At 44.7% G+C, this 26,911-nt stretch overlaps 1 protein-coding gene across 1 annotated transcript in view; it reads left to right on the plus strand.

The window, feature by feature from the left end:
* Positions 1-26,911, plus strand: part of rabep1 (rabaptin, RAB GTPase binding effector protein 1) — a 119,382-nt gene that overhangs the window by 41,978 nt on the left and 50,493 nt on the right. The window contains exons 10-13 of the mRNA XM_085964129.1: positions 394-510; positions 19,747-19,845; positions 20,801-20,941; positions 22,528-22,717. Coding sequence (XP_085820255.1) covers positions 394-510; positions 19,747-19,845; positions 20,801-20,941; positions 22,528-22,717 — 547 coding nt within the window. The remainder of the gene's footprint in view (positions 1-393; positions 511-19,746; positions 19,846-20,800; positions 20,942-22,527; positions 22,718-26,911) is intronic.

The raw sequence follows: 26,911 nt of genomic DNA on the forward strand, positions 1-26,911 counted from the left end.
CAGAATTCTTTCCAATAATTTTCCCACAACCGAGGTTAGGCTGACTGGCCTGTAATTACTCGGCCTATCCTTTTCTCCCTTTTTAAACAAGGGTACCACATTTCACTTTGTCTTTCTCACTCTCCATCAGTCACTTAGTATCTCTAACTCTCGTGCGTAATCTCTCTTCTGCACTCGCGCACGCACTCTTCATGCGCTCTCTCTTGCATACTTTCTCTTCCATGCAATCAGAATATCAAGTATTTCTATTCACTTAGATCAGTGACCGCCCCCTGTTCCCTGCAAGACATTGAGTATAAAAATAATTGAAAGCTCATGTTGCCTTGTGCTGAAAGTGATTCTACACATTGGACTCTTTCTGATGTTGTGTCTATCTGCTTAATAACTGTGCAGGTAAAGAAACTACAAGTGATGCTACGACAGGCCAATGAACAGCTGGAAAGAACCATGAAGGAGAAACAGGAGCTGGAGGATTATGTCAAGAGGAGCTCTGAGGACACCAGTAACCAGGTACCTGGGGCAGGCACAGCGTTTTGAATACAGGTAGACTACCTTTTATCCGAACTTCCGAAAACCTCTAAAAACCGAAGGTTTTTTCGTTCAGCGTAAGTCGTGCGCACGACATGACCAGAGTGGCGCACGACTTACGCTGAGCAGAGGGTCAGCGAAAGTTGTGCGCACGACCCCGACCCCTGCCGACGACCCCCCGCGGACCCCCCCCCACCCCCGACCCCCCCGCGGACCCCCACCGACCCACCCCCGACAAATTTCCCAGTCTTATAAAATACCTTCCGAAATCTGAAATTTTCCGAAAACCGAAACACGGCTGGTCCCGAGGTTTTCGGATAAAGGATAGTCTACCTGTACTTGTAATTAGATACACTTACACCTAGAATGTGGGACTTGCTGATAAAGCTCTGTTTACGTAGTTTGCGTTTATTTTGGATTGGGTTTCTGTGGCACTGAAGCAGTATAATTGAGCACAATCTAGAAAGATATTTGGGTCCTTGGATCATCACTTTTACAAATACCAAACTATTCTGGGGTAACAAACCAGTGGCAACAAGAAATATTGCAGGATGGCACTAATTTCCATTGTTGTGGAGCTGTGTAAAGTGGTCCAAGATAAATTAAAAAGATCCATTAGGTGAGTAATTCAGTTTGCAGTATGTGACGACATCATCTCCCCCCCAGTGAAACAACATGAATGTAACAGCACAAAGCCCACAGTAAGGACAGGAGTCCGAATCATCAAGGCAGATTCATGTAACAGCACCCTGACATTTCATGTGCTTTGCTCATCCTTACCGTACGTTTTTAGATTTGGTTGGCAGTCTTACTGCAAAAATTGCTCCAAAGTAGTAGCAGACCATAGAATGAGATCTGCTTTTACTTGTCCATCTTGCTTCACTGTATATTAGCATGAAGTTGGGGAAGCTACCAGCCTTTAAATCATGTCTCACTACAAATCTATTTGTAAGATTGTCAAAATATTCAAAATAGTTGCGTTTGTAGTATCTTAATAAAACTGATTTACAGACGTACAGAAATTCCAGTGTATTGTTGACTGGATCAATTTTATAATAATATTGACGGGTTTTAGCCTGGTTCAATAAATGCAAAAGTTAGAGAAAATGAAACAACAACTTGTATTTATATAGCACCTTTAACATAGTAAATGGTAGAGTGAAGGATATGCCAGGCCATGAGGTTACAGATTGTGGTGGAATACAATTCTGTTACAACTGAGTGGCTTGCTAGGGCAGTTCAGAGTCAGCTTTTTATTCCAGGTCCCCGTGGTGGGATTTGAACTCATGTCTCTGGATCATTAGTCCAGGCCTCTGGATTATTAGCCCAGTCACGTTACCACGACACTACCGTTCCCGACTAGTAAGCCAGAGAACGTCAGTTCAAATCCCAGTTTGAACATTTGAAGTCAGTTTTTTATTAAATGCTGGAAATAAAAAGCTGGTATTAGTAAAAGTGACCATGAAACTATCGGATTGCCGTAAAAACCCAACTGGTTCACTAATGTCCTTTAGGGAAGGAAATTTGCCGTCCTTACCCAGTCTGGCCTACATGTCTGCAGTCCCACAGCAACATGGCTGGCTCTTGCCTGCCCTAGCAAGCCACTCCGTTGTATCAAACTGCTGCAAAGAAGGCCCACAACCACCACCTCTGAGCCACTAGTGATGGGCAATAAACCCCTGCCTTGCCAGCGATGCCCACAGCCCAAGAATGAATAAAATAAAAACGTAATTTAGTTATTTACTCTGTTTCTGGAAATTCAGGCAGCAGTTTTTGTTCAGTTTATGCAACGTGACTCCGGTGTTTGGAAAGTAAAAGGAATGATGTGGAACTCCAGAGCGGCCTTGATATTGATTCATGCTGAACTGTGTGTTTTATTTACATGAGGCATTCTTAAGATTTCTACAATTGAATTAAGTTCTTTAATACGTCAGTTTGTTTTTGCTCACTTTGTGGCTGTAGTTTTGATACGGCTCAGTGCTGACTGGAGGAGTCTACGTTTGGTCCATGTACAGGGGCTAATCTTCACTTTGCTATGGGGGGTTATTGCTGCTCCAGGTAATGGAAGGTTTCTTTTGTGCACCAGATCTAACCCTTTTCAACGAGTGGGTTTGTAACTTTATCACACTTAGCACACAGAAGGGTTCTTCCAGTTCAGCTGCACAGTTTCAGGAAAAGCCAAGGAATGAGAACTAGAGCCTTGGAGAAGAGCAGGCTGGTGGGAACAGGATCAATAAAAAGTGAAACAATAGGAGTAGGCCATTCAGCCCCTCAAATTTAATCAGATAGAAACATAGAAGATAGGAGCAGGAGTAGGCCATTTGGCCCCTCGAGCCTACTCCGCCATTCAATGCGATCATGGCTGATCATCCAAATTCAGTACCCGGTCCCTGCTTTCTCCCCATACCCCTTGATCCCTTTAGCCTTAAGAAATATATCCAACTCTTTCTTGAATATATTTAATGAATTGGCCTCTGCTGCCTTCTGTGGTAGAGAATTCCACAGGTTCACCACTCTCTGGGTGAAGAAATTCCTCCTCATTTCTGTCCTAAATGGCCTACCCCTTATCCTTAGACTGTGATCCCTGGTTCTGGACTCCCCGACCATCGGGAACATCCTTCCTGTATCTAGTCTGTCCAGTCCTGTCAGAATTTTATAAGTTTCAATGAGATCACCTCTCATTCTTCTAAACTCCAGCAAGTACAAGCCCAATCGACCCAATCTCTCCTCATACATCATTCCTGCCATCCCAGGTATCAGCCTGGTGAATCTTCGCTGAACTCCTTCCATGGCAAGAACATCCTTCCTCAGATAAGGCGACCAAAACTGCACACAATACTCAAGATGTGGTCTCACCAAGGCCCTGTACAACTGCAGCAAGACATCCTTGTTCCTGTACTCAAACCCTCTCGCTATGAAGGCCAACATACCATTTGCCTTCTTAACCGCCTGCTACACCTGCATGCTTACCTTCAGCGAATGGTGCACAAGAACACCCAGGTCTCTGTGCACTTCCCCTTCTCCCAATCTATTGCCATTTAGATAATCTGCCTTCCTGTTTTTGCCACCAAAGTGGACAACCTCACATTTATCCACGTTATATTGCATCTGCCATGTTTCTGCCCAATCACCCAACCTGTCCAAATCGTACTGGAGTTTCCCGACATCCTCCTCACAGCACACACGCCCACCCAGCTTTGTGTCGTCTGCAAATTTGGAGATATTGCATCTAGTTCCCTCGTCTAGATCATTAATATATATTGTGAATAGCTGGGGTCGAAGGACCGATCCCTGCGATACCCCACTAGTCACTGCCTGCCACTTGGAAAAGGACCCGTTTATTCCAACTCTTTGCTTTCTGTCTGCCAACCAGTTCTCTATCCAAGTCAATACCTTGCCCCCAATCCCATGTGCCTTAACTTTACACGCTAATCTCTTATGCGGGACCTTATCGAAGGCCTTCTGAAAGTCCAGATACACCACATCCACTGGTTCTCCCTTATCTATTTTACCAGTTACATCCTCAAAAAATTCCAGTAGATTAGTCAAGCACGATTTACCTTTTGTAAATCCATGTTGACTTTGTCCGATCCTGTCACTGTTTTTCAAGTGCTCTGCTATTACATCTTTTATAATGGACTCTAGCATTTTCCCCAATACCGATGTCAGGTTTACTGATCTATAATTCCCCGTTTTCTCTCTACCACCTTTTTTGAATAGTGGGGTAACATTAGCTACCCTCCAATCCATGGGTACTGTTCCAGATTCCATCGAATTTTGGAAGATGATCAGCAATGCATCTACTATTTCTAGGGCCACTTCCTTAAGTACCCTAGGATGTAGATTATCAGGCCCTCGGCCTTCAATCCCATCAATTTCCCTAACACCATTTCCCTACAAATACTGATTTCTTTCAGTTCCTCCCTTTCATCAGACCCTATGTTCCCCGACATCTCTGGGAGGTTATTTGTGTCCTCCTTTGTGAAGACAGAACCAAAGTATGTATTTAGTTGGTCTGCCATTTCTTTGTTCCCCATTATAAATTCCCCTGATTCTGACTGCAAGGGACCTACGCTTGACTTCACCAATCTTTTTCTCTTCACATGGCTGATTTGTACTTCAACCCCATTTACCCGCCTTTACTCCATATCCCTTGATACCCTTACCACAAAAAAACCTGTTTATCTCAGTCTTCAAATTTCAACTGACCCCCAGCATCTGCAGCATTTCTGGGGGAGAGTTTTCCAGATTTCCAATATCCTTTGTGTGGGGGAAGAAGTGCTTCCTGAGAGCACGCCTAGATGGCCTAGTTCTAATTTTTAGGTTGTGCTCTTGTTCTGGATTCTCCCACCAGAGGAAATAGTTTCTCTGTACCTACCCTATCGAATTCTTTTATCACCTCAGTTAGATCACCCCTCAACCCTCTAAACTCAAGGGAATAGAAACCAAGTTTATTCAACTTGTATTTGCAATGTAACCCTCTAAGCCCTGGTATTCTGGTGAATCTGTGCTGTACCCGCTCCAAGGCCAATGTGTCCTTTGAGGTGCCGTACTGAACGCAGTATTTCAGACAGGGTCTGACCACGGCTGTACACAACTGAAGTATCTCACTTTTGTATTGCAGTCCCCTTGAGAAAAAGGCCAGCATTCAATTAGCCTGTTCGATTACTTTTTGTTACCCGTGCACGAGCTTTTAGTGATCTGTGAACCTAGACATGCAAATCCCTCTGCTCCTCCACTGTTCCTAGTCTCTCGCCATTTACAACAACTTGTATTTATATAGCGCCTTTAACATAGTAAAACCTCCCAAAACCCTTCACGGGAATCGTTATCAGACAAAATTTGACACCGAGTCACATAAGGATATATATGGGCAGGTGAACAAACGCTTGGTCAAAGAGGTAGGCTTTAAGGAGCGTCTTAAAGGTGAGAGGCGGAGAGGTTTAGGGAGAAATTTCCAGAGTTTAGGTCCTAGATGGATGAAGGCACAGCCGGCAATGGTGGGGCGAAGGAAATTGGGGATGCACAAGATGTCAAAATTGCAGGAATGCAGAGATCTTGGAGGGGTTTAGGGCTGGAGGAGGTTACAGCGATGGGGAGGGACGAGGCCGTGAGGGGTTTTGAACACAAGAATGTGAATTTTAAATTTGAGGTGTTGCTGGACCCCCGGGAGCCAATATAGGTCCGCAAGCACAGGGGTGATGGATGAATGGGACTTGGTGTAGAATAGGATATGGCCAACAGAGTTTTGGATAAGCTTAAATTTATGAAGGGTGAAGATGGGAGGTTGGGCAGGAGAGCATTGGAATAGTGGATTCTGGAGGTAACAAAAGCATACATACGAACATATGAATTAGGAGCAGGAGTCGGCCACTTGGCTGCTCGAGCCTGCTCCGCCATTTAATAAGATCATGGCTGATCTGATTACTGCACATTCCCGCCTCCCCCGATAACCTTTCACCCCCTTGCTTATCCAGAATCTATCTACCTCTGCCTTAAAAATATTCGAAGACTCTGCTTCCACTGCCCTCTGAGGAAGAGAGTTCCAAAGACTCACGACTCTCTGTGAAAGAATTTCTCCTCATCTCTGTCTTACATGGGCAATCCATTATTTTTAAACAGTGACCCCCACAAGAGGAAACATCCTCTCCACATCCACCCTGTTAAGACCCTTCAGGATCTTATGTTTCAGTCAAGTCACCTCTTACTCTTCTAAACTCCAGCGGGTACAAGCCTAGCCTGTCCAACCTTTCCTCATAAGACAACCTGCCCATTCCAGGTATTAGTCTAGTAAACCTTCTCTGAACTGCTTCCAACGCATTTACATCCTTCCTTAAATAAGGAGACCGATACTGTACACAGTACTCCAGATGTGGTCTCACCAATGCCCTGTATAACTGAAGCATAACCTCCCCACTTTTGTATTCAATTCCCCTCGCAATAAACGATAACATTCTATTAGCTTTCCTAATTACTTGCTGTACCTTCATACTAACCTTTTGCGATTCATGCACTAGGACACCCAGATCCCTCTGCATCTCAGAGCTCTGCAATCTCTCACCAGTTAGATAATCTGCTTTTTTATTCTTCCTGCCAAAATGGACAATTTCACATTTTCCCACATTATACTCCATTTGCCAGATCTTTGCCCACTCACTTAACTATATCTATATCCCTTTGTATCCTCCTTATGTCCTCTTCACAATTTACTTTCCTACCTATCTGTGTCATCAGCAAATTTAGCAACTATACCTTCGGTCCCTTCATCCAAGTCATTTATATAAATTGTAAAAAGTTGAGGCCCCAGCACTGATCCCTGTGGCACACCATTCGTTACATCTTGCCAACCAGAAAATGACCCATTTATGCCTACTCTCTCTTTCCTGTTAGCTAGCCAATCTCCTATCCATGCCAATATGTTACCCCCTACACCATGAGCTTTTATTTTCCGCAATAACCTTTGATGTGGCACCTTATCAAATGCCTTCTGGAAATCTAAGTACAGGAAACTTTGTGCTATCCGGAAGTTGAATGTCCGGCAACTTTGATCTAACGGCAGAAATCAGCAGCCGTTTTGGTTAGGTTTTTTTTTCTGCTTTTCACAGGCAGGCTCTGGAAAGCGCCTTTGTCGCTTAGCAACAGCTTCAGAGACGCTTCCAAGCCACGGGCCGAGTGTTTACAAGCTGTTGCTGAGCAACAGTGTTTGTGGTCAGATACTGCGATGAAAAGCTCCTATCTGATAACATTGACGCTGGTCTATCCAGAGCTTTTAAAAAAACGGTAGTAGCTCGGTCCCATGGGTGCCGGATAGCACAAAGTTTCCTGTACAGTATGTCCACCGGTTCCCCTTTATCCACAGCACATGTTATTTCCTCAAAGAACTCCAATAAATTGGTTAAACATGATTTCCCTTTCACGAAACCATGTTGACTCTGCCTGATTACCGTGAACTTTTCTAAGTGCCCTGCTATAACATCTTTAATAATAGCTTCTAACACCTTCCCTATGACAGACGTTAAGCTAACTGGCCTGTAGTTTCCTGCTTTCTGTCTTCCCTTTTTGAATAAAGGCGTTACATTCGCTATTTTCCAATCTAATGGAACCTTCCCCGAATCTAGGGAATTTTGGAAAATTAAAACCAACGCATCAACTATCTCACTAGCCACCACTTTTAAGACCCTAGGATGAAGTCCATCAGGACCCGGGGACTTGTCAGCCCGCAGCTCCAACAATTTGCTCAGTACCACTTCCCTGGTGATTGTAATTTTCTTGAGTTCCTCCCTCCCTTCCATTTCCTGATTTACAGCTATTTCTGGGATGTTACTTGTATCCTCTGTAGTGAAGACCGATGCAAAATACCTGTTCAATTCAACCGCCATCTCCTTATTTTCCATTATTAATTCCCCAGACTTATTTTTTTATAGGACCAACGCTCACTTTGTTAACTCTTTTTTCTTTTTAAAATATCTATAGAAACTCTTACTATCTGTTTTTATATTTTTAGCTAGCTTTCGCTCGTACTCTAATTTTTCTCTCCTCATTCTTCGCTGTTTTTTTATATTCTGCTCAATTTTCTGACCTGCCACCCATCTTTGCACAAATATATGCTTTTTCTTTAAGTTTGATGCTATCTCTAAATTTTTTAGTTAACCATGGAATTGTTCTTTCTCGTTGGAATGTATATATTCTGTGTATTCTGAAATATCCCCTTAAATGTCTGCCACTGCAACTCTATTGACTTATCCCTTAACCTAATTTGCCAGTTTCCTTTAGCTAGCTCTGCTTTCATGCCCTCATAATTGCCCTTATTTAAGTTTAAAATACTAGTCTTGGACCCACTCTTCTCTCCATCAAACTGAATGTAAAATTCAATCATATTATGATCGCTGCTACCTAGGGGCGCCTTCACTATGAGGTCATTAATTAATCCTATCTCGTTGCACAATACCAGGTCTAGTATAGCCTGCTCTCAAAACATTCCATGAACTCCTCATCTAGGCTACCTTTGCCCATCTGATTTTTCCAGTCTATATGTAGATTAAAATCCCCCATGATTATTGTCGTACCTTTCTGACAAGCTCCCATTATTTCTTCCTTTGTACTCCATCGCACCATGTGGTTACTGTTAGGAGGCCTGAACACCACTCCCACAAGTGACTTCTTGACTTTATCATTTCTCCTCTCTACCCAAACTGCTTCTACATCCTGGTTACCTGAACTTAGGTCATCCCTCTCTATTGTGCTAATACCATCATTAATTAACAGAGCCACCCCTCCACCTTTTCCTAGCTTCCTGTCCTTCCTAAATGTCATGCACCCTTCAATATTCAGGTCCCAATCTACGTCATCCTGCAGCCACGTTCCTGTAATGGCTATCAGATTGTACTTATTTATTTCTATTTCTATTTGCGCTTTCAGTTCATCTGTTGTGTTTCTAATGCTACGTGCATGAAGGTTTCAGCAGCAGACGAGCTGTGGAAGGGGCAGAGTCGGGCGATGTTACAGAGATGGAAGTAGGCGTTACTTGTGATGATTAGGATGGTAAATTGGGTTGGGAACTCCGCTCCGGGTCAGATAGGATGCTGAGGTTGCGAACAGTCTGTTTTAGCCTCAGACAGCGGCCAGGGAGGGTAATGGTGTCAGTGGCAAAGGAAGAGTTTGTGGTGTGGCTGAAGACGATGGCTTCAGTCTTCCCAATATTTAGTTGGAGGAAACCTCTGCTCATCCAGTACTGGATGTTGGAGAAGCAGGGTGACAAATCAGAGGCATTGGTGGGGTTGAGAGAGGTGGTGGTGAGGAAGAGCTGGGTGTCTGTACATGTGGAATCTGACATGTTTTCGGATGATGTTGCTGAGGGGCAGCATGTAGATGGGAAATAAGAGGGGGCCAAGGACTCCTTGGGGGACCCCAGGGATAACTGTGCAGGAGCGGGTAGAGAAGCCATTGTAGGAGATTCTCTGGCTACGACTGGATAGATAAGAATGGAACCAGGTGAGGGCAGTCCCACCCAGCTGAACAACGGAGGAAGGCATTGGAGGAGGATGGTGTAGTCAACCGTGTCAAAGGCTGCAGACAGGTCGAGAAGGATGAGGAGGGATAGTGCACCATGATCACAGTCACAGGATGTAATTTGTGATTCTGATGAGGGCCATTTCTGTACTGTCAGGGTAAAAACCTGATTGGGCAGGTACAAGCGTGGCGTTGCGGGAAAGATGGGCACAGATTTGGGAGGCATTAACACGTTCAGGGACTTTGGAGAGAAAGGGAGCTTTGAGATGGGACTATTTAGAAAATATTCCGATTGTCTTGGATCAAGACATTTCCCCACATTGAACTCCATCTGCCATAGTTTTGCTGACTCACTTTATCTATCTATGTACCTTTGTAACATAGAAACATAGAAGATAGGAGCAGGAGTAGGCCATTCGGCCCTTCGAGCCTGCTCCGCCATTCAATGAGATCATGGCTGATCATCCAAACTCAGTACCCTGTCCCTGCTTTCTCCCCATATCCCTTGATCCCTTTAGCCTTAAGAAATATATCCAACTCCTTCTTGAATATATTTAATGAACTGGCCTCCACCGCCCTCTGTGGCAGAGAATTCCACAGGTTCACCACTCTCTGGGTGAAGAAATTCCTCCTCATTTCAGTCCTAAATGGCATACCCCTTATCCTTAGGCTATGACCCCTGGTTCTGGACTCCCCGGCCATCAGAAACATCCCTCCTGCATCTAGTCTGTCCAGGCCTGACAGAATTTTATAGGTTTCGATGAGATCCCCTCTCAATCTTCTAAACTCCAGTGAGTATAAGCCCAATCGACACGATCTCTCCTCATACGTCATTCCTGCCATCCCAGGTATTAGCCTGGTGAATCTTCGCTGCACTCCTTCCATGGCAAGAACGTCCTTCCTCAGATAAGGCGACCAAAACTGCACACAATACTCAAGGTGCGGTCTCACCAAGGCCCTGTACAACTGCAGCAAGACATCCTTGTTCCTGTACTCGAACCCTCTTGCTACGAAGGCCAACATACCATTTGCCTTCTTAACCGCCTGCTGCACCTGCATGCTTACCTTCAGCAACTGGTGCACAAGAACACCCAGGTCTCTTTGCACTTCCCCTTCTCCCAATCTATTACCATTCAAAAAATAATCTGCCTTCCTGTTTTTTGCCACCAAAGTGGATAACCTCACATTTATCCACATTATAGTGCATTTGCCATGTTTCTGCCCAACCACCCAACCTGTCCAAATCGTACTGGAGTTTCACGACATCCTCCTCACAGCATACCCTCCCACCCAGCTTTGTGTCGTCTGCAAATTTGGAGATATTACATCCAATTCCCTCGTCCAGATTATTAATATATATTGTGAACAGCTGGGGTCCTAGGACTGATCCTTGCGGCACCCCACTAGTCACTGCCTGCCACTCAGAAAACGACCCGTTTATTCCAACTCTTTGCTTTCTGTCCGCCAACCAGTTCTCTATCCAAGTCGATACCTTGCCCCCAATCCCATGTGCCTTAATTTTGCATGCTAATCTCTTATGCGGGACCTTATCGAAAGCCTTCTGAAAGTCCAAATACACCACATCCACTGGTTCTCCCTTATCTATTTTACCAGTTACATCCTCAAAAAATTCCAGTAGATTAGTCAAGCATGATTTACCTTTTGTAAATCCATGTTGACTTTGTCCGATCCTGTCACTGCTTTCCAAGTGCTCTGCTATTGCATCTTTTATAATGGACTCTAGCATTTTCCCCACTACTGATGTCAGGCTTACCGGTCTATAATTCCCCGCTCTTTCTCTACCACCTTTTTTGAATAGTGGGGTAACATTAGCTACTCTCCAATCCATGGGTACTGTTCTAGAGTCTATCGAGTTCTGGAAGATGACCAGCAATGCATCTACTATTTCTAGGGCCCCTTCCTTAAGTACCCTGAGATGTAGATTATCAGGCCCTGGGGATTTATCAGCCTTCAGTCCCGTCAATTTTCCTAACACCATTTCCCTACAAATACTGATTTCTTTCAGTTCCATCCTTTCATCAGACCCCATGTTCCCCGGCATCTCTGGGAGGTTATTTGTGTCCTCCTTTGTGAAGACAGAACCAAAGTATGTATTTAGTTGGTCTGCCATTTCTTTGTTCCCCATTATAAATTCCCCTGATTCTGACTGCAAGGGACCTACGCTTGACTTCACCAATCTTTTTCTCTTCACATATCTATAAAAGCTTTTACCGTCAGTTTTTATGTTCCCTGCAAGCTTACTCTCATAGTCGATGTTGCCTTTCTTAATTAATCCCTTTGTCCTCCTTTGTTGAATCCTAAACTGCTCCCAATCCTCAGGATTATTGCTTTTTCTGGCCAATTTATATGTCCTCTCCTTGGATCTTATGCTATCCCTAATTAGCCACGGTTGAGTCACTTTTTTTGTTTTATTTTTATGCCAAACTGGGATGAACAAATTCTGTAGTTCATCCATTCGGTCTTTGAATGTTTACCATTGCCAATCCACCGTCAACCCTTTGAGTGCCATTCCCCAATCAATCCTACCCAACTCGCTCCTCAGACCATCGTAGTTTCCTTTATTTAAATTGAGGACCCTAGTCTCTGAGCCAACTACTTCATTCTCCATCTTAATGAAGAATTCGATCATATTATGATCGCTCCGACCCAAGTACAACAAGATTGCTAATTAATCCTTTCTCGTTACATAATACCCAGTCTAAGATGGGTAACTTCTGCTCCCAACCACACAACTAATTGTGCTTCCTAACAGAGGCATACGAAACAGCTAGGAGGAAGAAAGTAATGACTGGAAGGTGTGTATTGCTGTTTATTTACGTGACTCCTTCCCTCTATGAATCGGGTAGAGTGAAAGTGTCACTGTGAATACACATGTATGATCGGATGGAGAATCTGCTCCAGGAAGCAGTATCGTGTGAAACTTCTTTCCATAAGTGCATCAGGCACGATCGCTCATGAATGCCTAGTTCTTACTTTGCCCCCCCTCCTTGTAAAATGCTTTGGTGTTTTGTTTGTGATAATTATTTTGTGTCGGGGTTTTATCCCAGTCATTTTACTGGATGGTGCAGTAAACTTGACCTGGTTGCCATGGTTCCATGTGGTAGTTGTAGTGTCCGTGTGTAGATAAAGACACTGAAGACAGGAGTTGGTTCATAGGTATTTACTAAGCAAGTCTGGGGGGGGGTTTCTGAAGGATATACACAATACACAGGCTTATATAGCCCAAGTGGCAATTACCGGCATTACGCACACCTGGGGCTCTTAAAGGCACATACACCATAATTGCTCTTAAAGGCACATACACCACAATTCCTCCCCTTCTAGCTAACTAGTACATCATATTTTAAGTAATTATTAATTACATGTTATATGCAAAATAATATACATTGCTGTATTAATTCATTATAAGTTAGTCTCTCAGGAGGCTTCCTGACTCGGTCCGGATAACGCCTCGGGGGTGTAGTAGTTTCTGGTGGTGTAGTAGGTTCTTCTGGCAAGGCTGATTCGGCTTGAAGGCCAGTGTCGGGTTCATCGGGCTCCAGTATCACCGGATCGGAGGTAGATATGGGTATCTCTACTTCATCGTTAGCTGTATAGAGTGGTGGTGTAGGTTGTCCCTTTTCGGATGACCTGATGATTTGGTCAGCATGGCGCCTTATTATGCTGTCTCCGATGTCCACGGTATACATCAGTGGTCCTAATCGTGTGCAGATAGTTCCAGGCTGCCATTTCTCGGTACGGTAGTCCCGGGCCAAAACCGGTTGGCCTATCTGGAAGGCCCTAGTTGGCCTTTCATTCATGCCCTGAAACTGCCGGTTCTCCACGTCCCTTCGGATGTTGGGCTTGACCAAATCCAGCCGGCATCTTAGGTTTCTATTGTAGAACATCATGGCGGGAGTTTGGTTAGTAACCATATGCGTTGCATTCCTATATGCAAATAAGAAGTTATCCACCTTGTGCTGAAGTTTTATGTCTTCATTACCCATGGCCTTGATGGCCTTCTTGAAGGTCTGGACAAACCTTTCAGCCAATCCATTGGTGGCGGGATGGTATGGGGCGGACGTGTAGTGCTTTACCCCATTGTTCTTTAAGAACTTTCTGAATTCTTCGGACACAAATTGCGGTCCATTATCAGAACATATCTGCTCCGGCAGCCCATTCCTGGCAAATATGGTCCTTAATACTGTGATGGTTTTTTCCGTGGTGGTGGAGGACATCTTTATTACCTCCGGCCACTTGGAGTGTGCATCAACTGCGATTAAGAACATTGAGTCCATAACTGGACCAGCAAAGTCGATGTGCACCCTTTGCCAGGGAGATGAGGGCCACTCCCATGGATGTAGAGGGGCCTGTGGCGGAGCATTTTGGACCTTCTGGCATCCTAGGCAGCTCTTGGTCATGTCTTCGATGTCTCCATCCATACCTGGCCACCATACAAACGCCCTAGCTAGGTTCTTCATTTTCACTCCACCCAGATGCCCCTCGTGAAGCTCCTTTAGCACTTTATCCTGGAGTTTGGGTGGAATCACCACTCTGGATCCACACATCAAGGTTCCTCGGCACACTGACAGCTGTTCTCTTCTTTGCGAGAATGCTGGCAACAGTGGTTCGCCATGTGCTGGCCATCCCTTCACTGTTAAATCGTAGACCCGTGAGAGAGTAGGGTCATTTCTTGTCTCCCTTTCAATGGCAGAATTTGTCACCGGTAGACATTCCACTATGGTAGAGTGGAATACCTCTACTGGGTCTACTGTAGGTGCCTCTTCTATCGTTGGCAACGGTAGGCGTGATAAACCGTCAGCATTCCCATGCTGTTTTGACCCTTTGTATTCAATGTTGTATTGGTGTGCCCCTAGAAAAAGGGACCACCTCTGTAGTCTTTGTGCCGTCATAATGGGGACACCTTTTTTAGGGTTGAATATGGAGATGAGGTGTTGATGGCCAGTCAGCAAGGTAAATTTTTGTCCGTGTAGGTAATGGTTGAATTTCTTCACTCCCCATACCAGGCTGAGTGCTTCCCTGTCTATCTGGGCATAGTTACGCTCAGCTGAGTTCAATGAGCGTGACGCAAAAGCTATCGGCCGTTCCGAGCCATCAGGGAATCTATGGGACAATACCGCTCCTGTGCCATAAGGGGATGCATCGCACGCCAGTCTGATTGGTAGTGATGGGTTGTAATGAGCCAAAATTTTCTCGGATGTGATTAAGTCTTTACATTTATGGAAGGCACGTTTACAGTCTTCGTTCCATTTCCAAATCACTCCTGTCTGTAGAAGATCATTAAGAGGGTGTAGAATAGTTGATAAGTTCGGTAAAAATTTATGATAGTAATTTATTAATCCCAGGAATGACCTTAATTGTGAAACATTTTCAGGTGCTGGGGCTTTTATAACTGCTTCAATTTTTTCAGGTGACTTATGCAACCCTTCCTTATTAATTATGTGGCCACAATATGATATCTGATTTTGGAAAAATTCGCACTTGGGGCGATTTGCTCGTAGGCCCCGTTCTTTCAGCCTAGTGAGCACCTGCTCCAAATTGGCAAGGTGCTCGTTGTCGTTTTCTCCTGTTATAAGGATGTCGTCTAGGTAGCATTGAGTCCCCGGAATCCCTTGCAGGACTTGCTCCATAGCTCTTTGCCAGATAGCTGGAGCTGATGCTATTCCAAAAACCAGTCGATTGTACTGGCACAGGCCTTTGTGTGTGTTTATTGTGAGATACTTTTTAGAGGTCTCCTCAATCTCCATCTGTAGATATGCCTGTGCCAAGTCAATTTTTGTGAAACGTTTCCCTCCGGATAGTGAGGCGAAAATATCTTCTATCCTTGGAAGAGGACACTGTACCATGTGAAGGACCGGGTTTACAGTCACCTTGAAGTCCCCACAGATGAGAATTTTTTTCTGTTCCTCAGAGTTATTTTTCAATGTATTTTTCATGACTGGAACGATGGGTGTTGCCCATTCGCTCCAATCTATTTTGGATAATACGCCTGCCTTTTCCAAATTCTTCAGCTCTGCCTCGACTGCCGGACGTATTGCGTATGGCACCGGTCTTGCCTTAAAATTTTTTTGGAATTGCTGTATCTTCCACTTTTATTGAGGCGGTGATGCCTTTCAAGGTTCCTAGTTTCTCTTGAAACACTTCTTTGGCGTTGGCCAAGATGTCTTTTAATCGTTCAGGTATGATGTCATCATTGTTTTTTTTCCTTATTGGTCACCGTCAGTGCCTGAATGGAGTGCCAGTCTAAACGTATCTTCCTTATCCATTCACGTCCCAACAACGGTGGACCACCATCTTGTAGAATGTATAAATACAACTTTTGTATTTCTTTGCCGTTGTATACCACAGGCACCCTTATTTTTCCTTTGGGGTAGACTTTCTGCCCCGTATATGTTTTTAAGATAATGGATGTGTCTTTTAGAGGTATATGCGAAAATAGCCTCTCGTAATCTCGTCGATTTATTACGGTTAGAGCTGATCCTGTATTTAGCTCCATTTTAACTGGGGACCCTGCTATTGTGAGGGTAACCCAAATGGTTTGGTAATCCTCTTTGGCAAGTACATTATGTAATTTGAGACAGCTTAGTCTCTTGTTTCCGGAGTCGCTATCGCTATTCTGGTCTTCGGAGCTATTGTCCGTCATCATTTGTACCTTCCTGTACTTTTCTTTATTGATTTTTTGTTTTCCGTCAGTGGATTTATTTTGTCCAGATTGGCATACCCGTGCAATGTGTCCAATCTTACCACATTGCCTGCATGCTTTGCCCTTGAACCAGCAGTCCCTCTGGTTATGGGTGGATCTGCCGCAGTGATAACATCTTCCGAACTCCTGTGTCATTTTATGGGTGCCGAAGTCCTGTGTCTCTCGTTGTATTTCTGCAGCTCCTTTTGCTGCTGCTTCGTATGACACAGCCATACTGAAAGCTTTGTCCAATGTTAAATCTTTTTCAGAAAGCAGTCTTTTTTGTGTTCCTTCACTTAAGAGACCGCAAACAAATTTGTCTCGAAGATAATTCGATAGTCCTGCTCCGAATTGGCAGTACTTTGATAGCTTTCTTAATTCGGTTAGGTAATCAGCGTTACTTTCATTCTTGTGTTGATTTCTCTTGAAGAACTTGAATCGTTCCGCTATCAGCAGCGGTGTTGGGTTTAAATGCTCCTGCAGGGTATCAACAATTTCTTTAAAAGTCTTGTCCTTTGGTTTGGCTGGAGTGATTAAATTTCGTAACAGCCCGTATGTCTTCGCGCCCATTAAGTTCAGAAGTACTGAAGCTTTTTTTTCATCTGTTATTCCATTTGCAGTGCAATAAACCTCTACTCTTTCCACGTATGTGGTCCAATCTTCTATTTTGCCATCAAAAGCCTCAATATTACCAGATTTAGGCATTTCAGAAAAGATATGGCGCTTCCCGCGCTTTCCCGCCGCTGCTACCGATAACAACGCTGTTTTACTGTGGTTTCCGTTTATTCGCTGTTGGAGACTCGTTCCCGACGGAGGTCTAAACGCTGACCTGCTTGCCGCGCCGGCCGTCTCTCGAGTGCACCCTCCCAGTCCGTTATTGCTTGCCTCCGATTTCGCTGCCTGTCTCAGCTGTAGAGCCCGCCGCTGGAGCTCCAGCCTGACGCCCAGGAAGGATTAGCGCAGTACCTGATGTGCGGGTTAGGTTGATTGGCTATGATAAATTGACCCTTAGTATTAGGGGGATTAAATACGTGGGGATAGGGTGGGATATGTGTTGGTGTAGGGGTTACGGGGATCGGGTGGGATATGTGTCGGTGCAGGCTCGATGGGCCGAAATGGCCTCTATCTGCACTGTGGGGTTTCTGTGATTCTGTGATACCTGTCACCAGCTTGGCCAGCTGGTGAAACCACAGTTTCTCTTACTTCCTTGAGTCTTCTGGACGCTGGAGGAATCGATGTCCTTGAGGTGCTGCCGAATTGCAGGTAAGTCCGTTTCCACTTCGTCGCCACTGTAGTGTCCGTGTGTAGATAAAGACACTGAAGACAGGAGTTGGTTCATAGGTATTTACTAAGCAAGTCTGGGGGGGGGGTTTCTAAAGGATATACACAATACACAGGCTTATATAGCCCAAGTGGCAATTACCGGCATTACGCACACCTGGGGCTCTTATAGAGTCATAGAGTTATACAGCACGGATAGAGGCCCTTCGGCCCATCGTGTCCGCGCCAGCCATCGCGCCCTGTCTAATCTAATCCCATATTCCAGCATTTGGTCCGTAGCCTTATATGCTATGGCATTTCAAGTGCTCATCCAAATGCGTCTTGAATGTTGAGGGTTCCAGCCTCCACAACCCTTCCGGGCAGTGAGTTCCAGACTCCAACCACCCTCTGGGTGAAAAAGTTCTTTCTCAAATCCCCTCTAAACCTCCCGCCCTTTACCTTGAATCTGTTCTTAAAGGCACATACACCATAATTGCTCTTAAAGGCACATACACCACAGTAGTCAGAGTTGGAATGCACTCGAATAGTTTGCTTCTGATCGAAGAGTTCATGGTTTTGACTGGTATTGACACCTGCTCTTGCAATCAATCTATTTGCTGCTTTATATTACCCAACTGGCTATTTTGGGGATCACCTTACTTTTGATGATGTCTCCATGTACCGTGCACGATTCAATGTTCTCTGCCGCCTGCAAATGCTGCTTTGTAACTGCAAGGAAGCATGCAAAAGCAGGTGGAGCATCTTTAGCATTCCTTCCCTGTCCCGTGGTGCTGGGTTTCCATTCACTGGCTCTTGCTGACAATACAGCTGAGATTAGGAGCCTGTGTCGGGGCTGAGCCGCAGGTGCAAATTGCCCAAGGCAGCTACTAGTGTGTTTATTTTTTTCTCTCATCATTTTCCTCCCTTTTCTTCCTCTCCGGAAAGCGCTGGTTCCTTCCTGGGCTACAGTTTCAGACCATTGGCTGTTCCTTGCTCGTTATTCATAATCGAATGTCAGCAGTGAGAGTTGGCAGGCTATTTAACCATGGCGGGCATGGCATCCAAGCCCAGTCCTTTCCTAAAGCAACAGCGACATTTGTGCTTCCGGCAGAGCTCATCACATGGTGATCAGGAGCAGAAACTCTGGCCAATTGATATTCCTTTCACTTAACACAGGGATACCGACTAGCAGTCCGAATCAGCTAACTTGCCACAGATAAGAGATTGCCCCTGGAACCTTGTTGTGTCAGCTGTGGGTCAGTGGGTAGCGCACTCGCCTGAGTCAGAAGGTTGTGGGTTCAAGTCCCACTCCTTCAGCACAAAATCTAGGCTGGCACTTCAGTGCAGTACTGAGAGCGCGGTGCACTGTTGGAGATGGCTTATTTCCAATGAGACCTTTAATTCAGGTCCCGCCTGCTCTCTCTGGTGAATGGCACTATTTGAAGAAGAGCAGGGGAGTTCAACATTTGTCTCCCAACCAACATCACCATAAACAGTTGAATTGGTTGTGTATCTCATTGCTGTTTGTGGGACCTTGCTGTGTAAATATTGGCTGTCAGGTTTCCTACATTACAACAGTGACTACACTTCAAAAGTGTTTCATTGGCTGTAAAGCGCTTTGGGTCGTCCTGGGGTCGTGACGGGCACTATATAAATGTAAGTTTGTTCTTCCATTCGATAAACTCACTGAACCATCAGGGGAGCCTTACCTATTTATAAAAGAGTATTAAATCCCACTGGTATAATCTGTACCTCAGCGACAACACCGTAGACCACTGATTTTCAAATGTTTCTCTGTTGACACATTCCCTGTGTTAATCTGAAAGACTGCAGCAGCTACCCAAAGGGAAACCATGCTATCGATGCAGGAAACAGGTTTTGCTGGATTACGGCAACAGAAATAATCTGCTGGTAAACCAGAAAATACGGCGAAATACATGACTTCAGGAACCTCGTAGACTCGAGAGAGTCTGGAGGTCCCTACAACCCTGTACAGCATTAATCTATACATCTCTCTTTTGAAATAGAACTCTGAATTTCTAGGGCATTCTGTAAATGATGTGTGCATTTAATTAAATGCAATTAATTTAGTAAGAATGTTTATTAAAAAAATGTAAAATATTTTCTGAAGCATTTTAAACCGAAGCCCCAGATGGAATCTGTGGTTAGATGTATTAATGGCCTGTTTTATTGCAGTGTATTCCTTGCTCCTACACGCCTCATCTCTTGTGTTTCTATTCTCCCAGGTGGCTAGACTGTTGCAGCGAGCCCAAGAGGCTGAGCGCTTACTCACCAACATGCAACAGTCGTTTTCCCAAGCCAAACGAAACACCCAGGAGCAAATGGTATGTCACACCAGGTCAAGGGGCAACCTCGTATGTTTTGGCTGTACACATGACAATGGAGCACGGAGTTACCCAGTCGAGGAATATTGGTAGTTTCACTGGGAATTAATGGTTCTCGTACAGGTTGAGTACAGTTTATAGTTCTGCAAGTTAGCTGAAAAGGCATTTCTATTCTAACTTAACGATTCATAGCTCGTGAACATGGAAGGGCGTCACCTAACTGAAATCATTTGTTTATATTATGCTAATAAAGCAGCATAACGCGAGCTACTTCAGTGCCGTGCAGCGAGCTGCAAACATGGTGCTGCAAACATGGTGGCGTAAACAGGCATGGTTTTTTTTTCCCCCAAATCAAGTAGTCATATTCTGTTTAATAAAATCGTCTGTGAAGTAGCACTGTCAATTTGCTATAGTTGGGGTAGATTGGGACTTTCAACAGCCCACTAGCTCCGTGACGCAGCTGTACATTGTTCATTTGTTTTCACCTTCTTTGAGTTACAGATTTACATCAGGTTTCTTATTTATGTTGATCCATCATCTGAACTTAAAATCTAAATTGAATATATAACTGTCCAATACTGGGTACCACGGCCATCAAATATTCAGCAACTTCATGACGGCCTTAGCTTGGAATCTGTGAATGTTTTTAAGAGGGGTTTGTGTGCACCCATCTCCCCTCTTGCTACACAAACAGCCTTCCTGAGATCTACATGTGACTTTGTATCATGTCCTGTCAGCTGAGGAATGTGGGGGGTTGGAGTGCGGCCTAAAGGGAAAGGGGGAAGGAACGAGGGGGGAAGGGAAGGGTGGGGAGTTTAAGACACTTTAAACAAATTTGATTCTATTTGAAAGTTGACTTCTTAAAAGGTTTTACTGTGCTAAAAAATACACTTTAAAAAGCTGGTGCTCAATAGATTGTTTTTGTTTTGTCTCTCAACTGTCTTCTCTCCTAAAGGCGGTGCTGATACGGTCACGGGAGCAAGTATCTGAGGAACTGATGAGGCTGCAGAAGGAAAATGAGAGTCTTCAGGGGAAGCATAGTCTGCACTCGTCTGTTCTTCAAGGAGAGAACTTCATTCCACCAGACACTGTGGAGGTGAATGAAACTGTAAAATCACAATTCAGTCTGTTGACTTATTTTTGATATTTGTGAAAGTGAGAGGTGGGAGTGAGCTGCTTGGTTCTGGTGAAATGGGCTGCAAGACCTAAGTTGTAGAGAGTTTATTCCAGCTACCATATCCATTCTGTGTCCTGTCTGCTCCGCTCTCCTGGAGCTCCTGCTGTTTGATCAAGTGCTGTAGTCAGGGCAGACTTGTGCTCACTCTCCTGGCAGTTTGAGGCTTTTCGCAGCTTACCAGCTCTCTGATGTTTATCTCCGGAGCTAAAACCCAAATGGCAATGCACAATGCTCAATCACATGCACATCATCTTGATAAATTCTTCTTCACTGGTTACCATTCTGAAGTTCTTCAAGGGTAGTATGAGGCACATGGCAGTTGATGGTGGCATGGAGCAGCTTGGCCACCGTGCCCAATATTATGGTCCCAGCACCTGAGAATTCACACTTTTGCCACCTCCACCTTCTGAGGAAGTCCACATTTCATCCACTGTAGGCGGAAGTCTTCGGGGGTTCTGGTATCACTGGTAGATTGTAAAACAAGCTGTGAAAATTGGTGCAGGAAATTGCTCTGCTTCCATGTGTAACTGAAGCGCAGGCAGAGCGACCTCTTGCTATCTGATGGCCCATTTGGTCAGCTGCCAAAAGATTACGGATTCCTTAGTAGAGTGACTCTGCAATATCTACTGGCCCAGACATTCCCTTTCTCCCAACTCAAACTTTTAAGCTGGAGTGCAGTGTTCCTCCTGTTGCTTATCCGATGGAGTTTGTAGCTTCTGTCCTTCCTCTTCCAAATTAAAAAAGGAAAATGGCCCCATGCACCGTTCTGTGACTGAGCTGGCACCTTCACTGTTTCTAAATTTCTGCAGTAACACTGAGTAAATATCAAGGAATTGCATGAAAATACGCCTGGATGGCATGCTGTCTTGTGTTTTTTTAAATGTCGGTCTCTTGAGGGGAAATATCAAATCATACAGCACAGAAGGAGGCCATTCAGCCCATCCTGCCTGTGCTGACCCTGTGAAAGAGCTGTCCAGTTAGTCCCACTCCCCCTGCTCTTTCTCCAGAGCCCTGCAGATTTTTCCCTTTCAAGTATTTATCCAATTCTCTTTTGAAATTTATTATTGAATCTGCTTCCTCCACCCTTTCAGGCAGTGCATTACAGATCATCATAACTCGCTATGTTTTTAAAAAATATATATTTTGCTCCTCTCCCCTCGTGTTCTTTTGCCAATTATCTTGAGGGGAAATGCCTTGCTGTTTCCTCCCCAAGCTGCATTGCAGCAGAAAGATTGGGGGAATCGGATGGCGCAGAGGTTTGAGGTTCCAGTTCAGGTTCCAGTCTCGGGTGTGCTGCTGTGGAGAGGCACCCGGTGCAGACAAGCACTTCGTCACGTGAAAGCAGGGAACGTTTTCTCCAAGCTGCTTGGCATGTGACGATGGTGGCCGCCTCGGAGTAGGGGAGGACTGGTAGCAGGTCCACTCGGCCTGCTCAGCCCTGTGTGCTTTGCTGATGGGATGTGCCAGTAAGCACTGCTTTAATGGTGTTTGCCACTTTGATTCAGGAACTGCACAAACTAGTGCAGAAGTACCGTGAAGATATCATCAGTGTGCGGACAGCAGCCGATCACCTAGAGGAGAAACTAAAGGCAGAAATCCTATTCCTGAAGGAGCAGATTCAGGCTGAACAGTGTCTAAAGGAGAACATTGAAGAAACGCTGCAGCTGGAAATAGATCATTGCAAAGAGGAGATTGGTAAGTGAGAAGAAAGAAAATGTGCCGTGTATCACTAAAAAAATAATCAGTACTTGCAATGTCTATTACCTGGGTGGATCCATAGTTTGCAGACGGATCTTTTATGTTCATTGTAATCTAATGCAGCAATGACTATATTTGGAATGTGGGTTTGTCAAGTGCTTAATTTTAAACTCCCTTGGATAAGCACTGACATACAAACAATATTTAGATTTATTTAAATTCTTTCTATTTATTTTGGGCAGTTTAAGCATCAATCTTTCTTTAATCTGGACTCCTCAGTTTAAAATCAACCTTCTTTATATACAGGATGTTTACGAGGATGTTGCCTGGGCTGGGGAATTTTAGCTATGAGGACAGATTGGATAGGCTGGGGTTGTTTTGTTTGGAACAGAGGAGACGGGAGATTTAATTGAGGTGTGTGAAATTAGGAGGGGCCTCGATAGTGGATAGGGAGGACCTATTTCCCTTAGCAGAGAGATCAGTAACCAGGGGGCATTGATTTCAAGTAATTGGTAGAAGGCTTAGAGGGGAGTTGTGAACTTTCTTCACCCAGAGGGTGGTGGGGGTCTGGAACTCACTGCCTGAAAGGGTGGTAGAGGCAGAAACGCTCAACTCCAAGTTCTTGGATCTGCACTTGAAGTGCTGTAACCTACAAGGCTACGAACCAGGAGCTGGAACGTGGGATTTGGCTGGATAGCTCTTGTTCAGAAGGCACAGACACGGTGGGCCGAATGGCCTCCTGTGCTGTAAACTTCTACGATGATAATGTACGTTTCCTTTGACAGACAGTTGGGAATAGGCACCAATACCGAGCAGTTCTTGGGCCCTTTTATGTTCAGTTACCAGGAGTAGATTTTTAAAGGCGATTGACTCCAGTTTGATTTTAGGATTTTCGTTTGGCTCCTGGAGTTAGTGAGTCTAGAATCTCGTGTTGCAGATGATCAGTTATAATCTGTTGTGGAGTGACTGCTTTCTCCAGATGTGGGTTGAAGTGATGTAACCTCACCACACCATGGAATACATTGGGTGATGGAGTGACTGATTTGCTGACTCTGCCTGTGTCTTCTAACACATGATCTGTTGCTGTAGAATCAGAGCCAAGATGGTAGGTTAAATTCATGTGGTACTGCATAGTAGGAAGTCTGTTTGCAGCTCGCAGCACTGGTCAACAAGCAGTGAGAAGTGAATGGTCCAGCCTGCGTTTGTCTCTTACAATCTGTTTGCACAGTTGGGTCCAGGCTATCGAAACCATGATTGTCGTATACTGGGTCAGGCCTCTCTTTAAAATCCTTCTTGGATATGCAAAATGTAACTTTTCTGTACAAGAAGGCAGCGAATGATGAACCAGGTAACTAGGTCAGTTCATTGTGGGCAACCTCTTCAAATCCAAATTTCAGATCAAATTAAGGAATATTTAGAAATATCTGAGATAATCAAGGAGTTGGCATGGATTTATTGAAGGCAAGTTGTGTTTGACAAATGTTATTTTTGAAAAAGTGACTGATTAGGTAGATAATGGGAATGCAGTAGATATAACATATATAGATTCTCAGTAATAAAAACGGAAACTGCTGGAAATACTCAACAGATCAGGCAGTATCTGTGGAGAGAGAAACAGTAAATGTTTCAGGTCAATGACCTTTCAGCCATACAACAACTTGTATTTATATAGCGCCTTTAACGTAAAACATCCCAAGGCACTTCACAGGACCGATTATCGGGGGGGAATTGGCACCGAGCCACATGGGATATTGTGACCGGTGACGAAAAGCTTGGTCAAAGAGTCAGGTTATAAAGAGCGTCTTAAAGGAGGGGAGAGAGGAAATTCCAGAGCTTAGGCCTAGGCAGCTGAAGGCAAGGCCACCAATGGTGGAGCAATGAAAATCGGGGATGTGCTAGAGTCATAACGGCACAGAAGGCCATTCGGTCCATCGAGTCCGTGCCGGCTCTCTGTAGAGCAATCCAGTCAGTCCCACTCCCCCGCTCTATCCCCGTAGCCCTGCAAGTTTATTTCCCTCAAGTACCTATCCAGTCTCCCATTGAAAACGTTGAGCGTCTCCTCTTCCACCACTTCCGTCTGCAGCGAGTTCCAAGTCCTCACCACTCGCTGCGTAAAAAGTTTTTCCTCACATCCCCCCTGTATCTCTTGCCCAAAACCTTAAATCTGTGTCCCCCTAGTCCTTGTACCATCAACTAGTGGGAACAGCATTTCCTCGTCTAGCTGATCCAAACCCGTCATAATCTTGTACACCTCTATCAAATCACCCTCAACCTCCTTTGCTCTAATGAAAACCTGTCCTTGTAGCTAAGATCCCCCATCCCCGGAACCATTCTGGTAAATCTCCTCTGCGCCCTCTCAATTGCCTTCACATCCTTCCTAAAGTGTGGTGACCAGAACTGGACACAATTCTCCAGTTGTGGCCTAACCAGCGGTTTTTATAAAGGTTCAGCATAACTTCTCTACTTTTGTACTCAATACCTCTATTTATGAAGCCCAAGATCCCATATGCGTTGCTAACCACTCTCTCAATATGTCCTGCCAACTTCAGGGACTTATGCACCTTAACTCCCAGGTCCCTCTGTCCCTGCACACTCTTTAAAACTGTGCCATTAAGTGTATATTGCCTCTCCCTGTTCCTTCTGCCAAAATGCATCACCCCACACTCCTCTATTAAATTCCATCTGCCACTTGTCTGCCCATTCTGCTAGCCTTTCTATGTCATGTTGCAGTTGATTGGTATCATCCTCGCTGTTTGCCACACCCCCAAGTTTGGTGTCATCGGCAAATTTAGAAATACTACTTTGTATTCCTATATCCAGGTCAATTATATATATCAAAAAAAGCAGTGGCCCCAGCACAGACCCTTGGGGAACACCACTGTCTACCATCCTCCAGTCTGAAAAACAGCCATTTACCACAACTTGCTGTTTTCTGTCCTTAAGCCAATTCCTTATCCAAGCTGCCACTGACCCACCTATTCCATGAGCCTCAATTTTGTTAACCAGCCTTCTATGATGTACTTTATCAAACGCCTTCCGAAAATCCATGTAGACAACATCCATTGCATTCCCTTCATCAATTCTCCCTGTTACTTCATCAAAAAATTCAATTAGATTAGTCAAACACGATCTGCCTTTTCCAAATCTGTACTGGCTCTCCTTAATTAGCTTAAACCTCTCCAAGTGCCCGTTAATTTTTTCCTTGATTATTGTTTCTAAAAGTTTACCCACCACTAATGTTAAACTGACCGGCCTGTAGTTACTAGGATTGTCCTTACACCCTTTCTTGAACAATGGTGTCACATTTGCCACTTTCCAATCCTTAGGCACCGCCCCTGCATTTACATAGAAACATAGAAGATAGGAGCAGGAGTAGGCCATTCGGCCCTTCGAGCCTGCTCCGCCATTCAATGAGATCATGGCTGATCATCCAAATTCAGTACCCTGTCCCTGCCTTCTCCCCATATCCCTTGATCCCTTTAGCCTCAAGAAATATATCCAACTCTTTCTTGAATATATTTAATGAATTGGCCTCCACTGCCCTCTGTGGCAGAGAATTCCACAGGTTCACCACTCTCTGGGTGAAGAAATTCCTCCTCATTTCAGTCCTAAATGGCTTACCCCTTATTCTTAGACTATGACCCCTGGTTCTGGACTCCCCGGCCATCAGAAACATCCTTTCTGCATCTAGTCTGTCCAGACCTGACAGAATTTTATAGGTTTCGATGAGATCCCCTCTCAATCTTCTAAACTCCAGTGAGTATAAGCCCAATCGACACAATCTCTCCTCATACGTCATTCCTGCCATCCCAGGTATCAGCCTGGTGAATCTTTGCTGCACTCCCTCCATGGCAAGAACGTCCTTAGGTAAGGTGACCAAAACTGCACACAATACTCAAGGTGCGGTCTCACCAAGGCCCTATACAACTGCAGCAAGACATCCTTGTTCTTGTACTCGAACCCTCTTGCTACGAAGGCCAACATACCATTTGCCGCCTTAACCGCCTGCTGCACCTGCATGCTTACCTTCAGCGACTGGTGCACAAGAACACCCAGGTCTCTTTGCACTTCCCCTTCTCCCAATCTATTGCCATTCAAATAATAATCTGCCTTCCTGTTTTTGCCACCAAAGTGGATAACCTCACATTTATCCACATTATAGTGCATTTGCCATGTTTCTGCCCAATCACC

Source organism: Somniosus microcephalus, chromosome 22 (assembly GCF_052327205.1).
Source record: "Somniosus microcephalus isolate GS21.2 chromosome 22, FLI_Smic_1.0, whole genome shotgun sequence".
NCBI classification, from domain to species: Eukaryota; Metazoa; Chordata; class Chondrichthyes; order Squaliformes; family Somniosidae; genus Somniosus; species Somniosus microcephalus.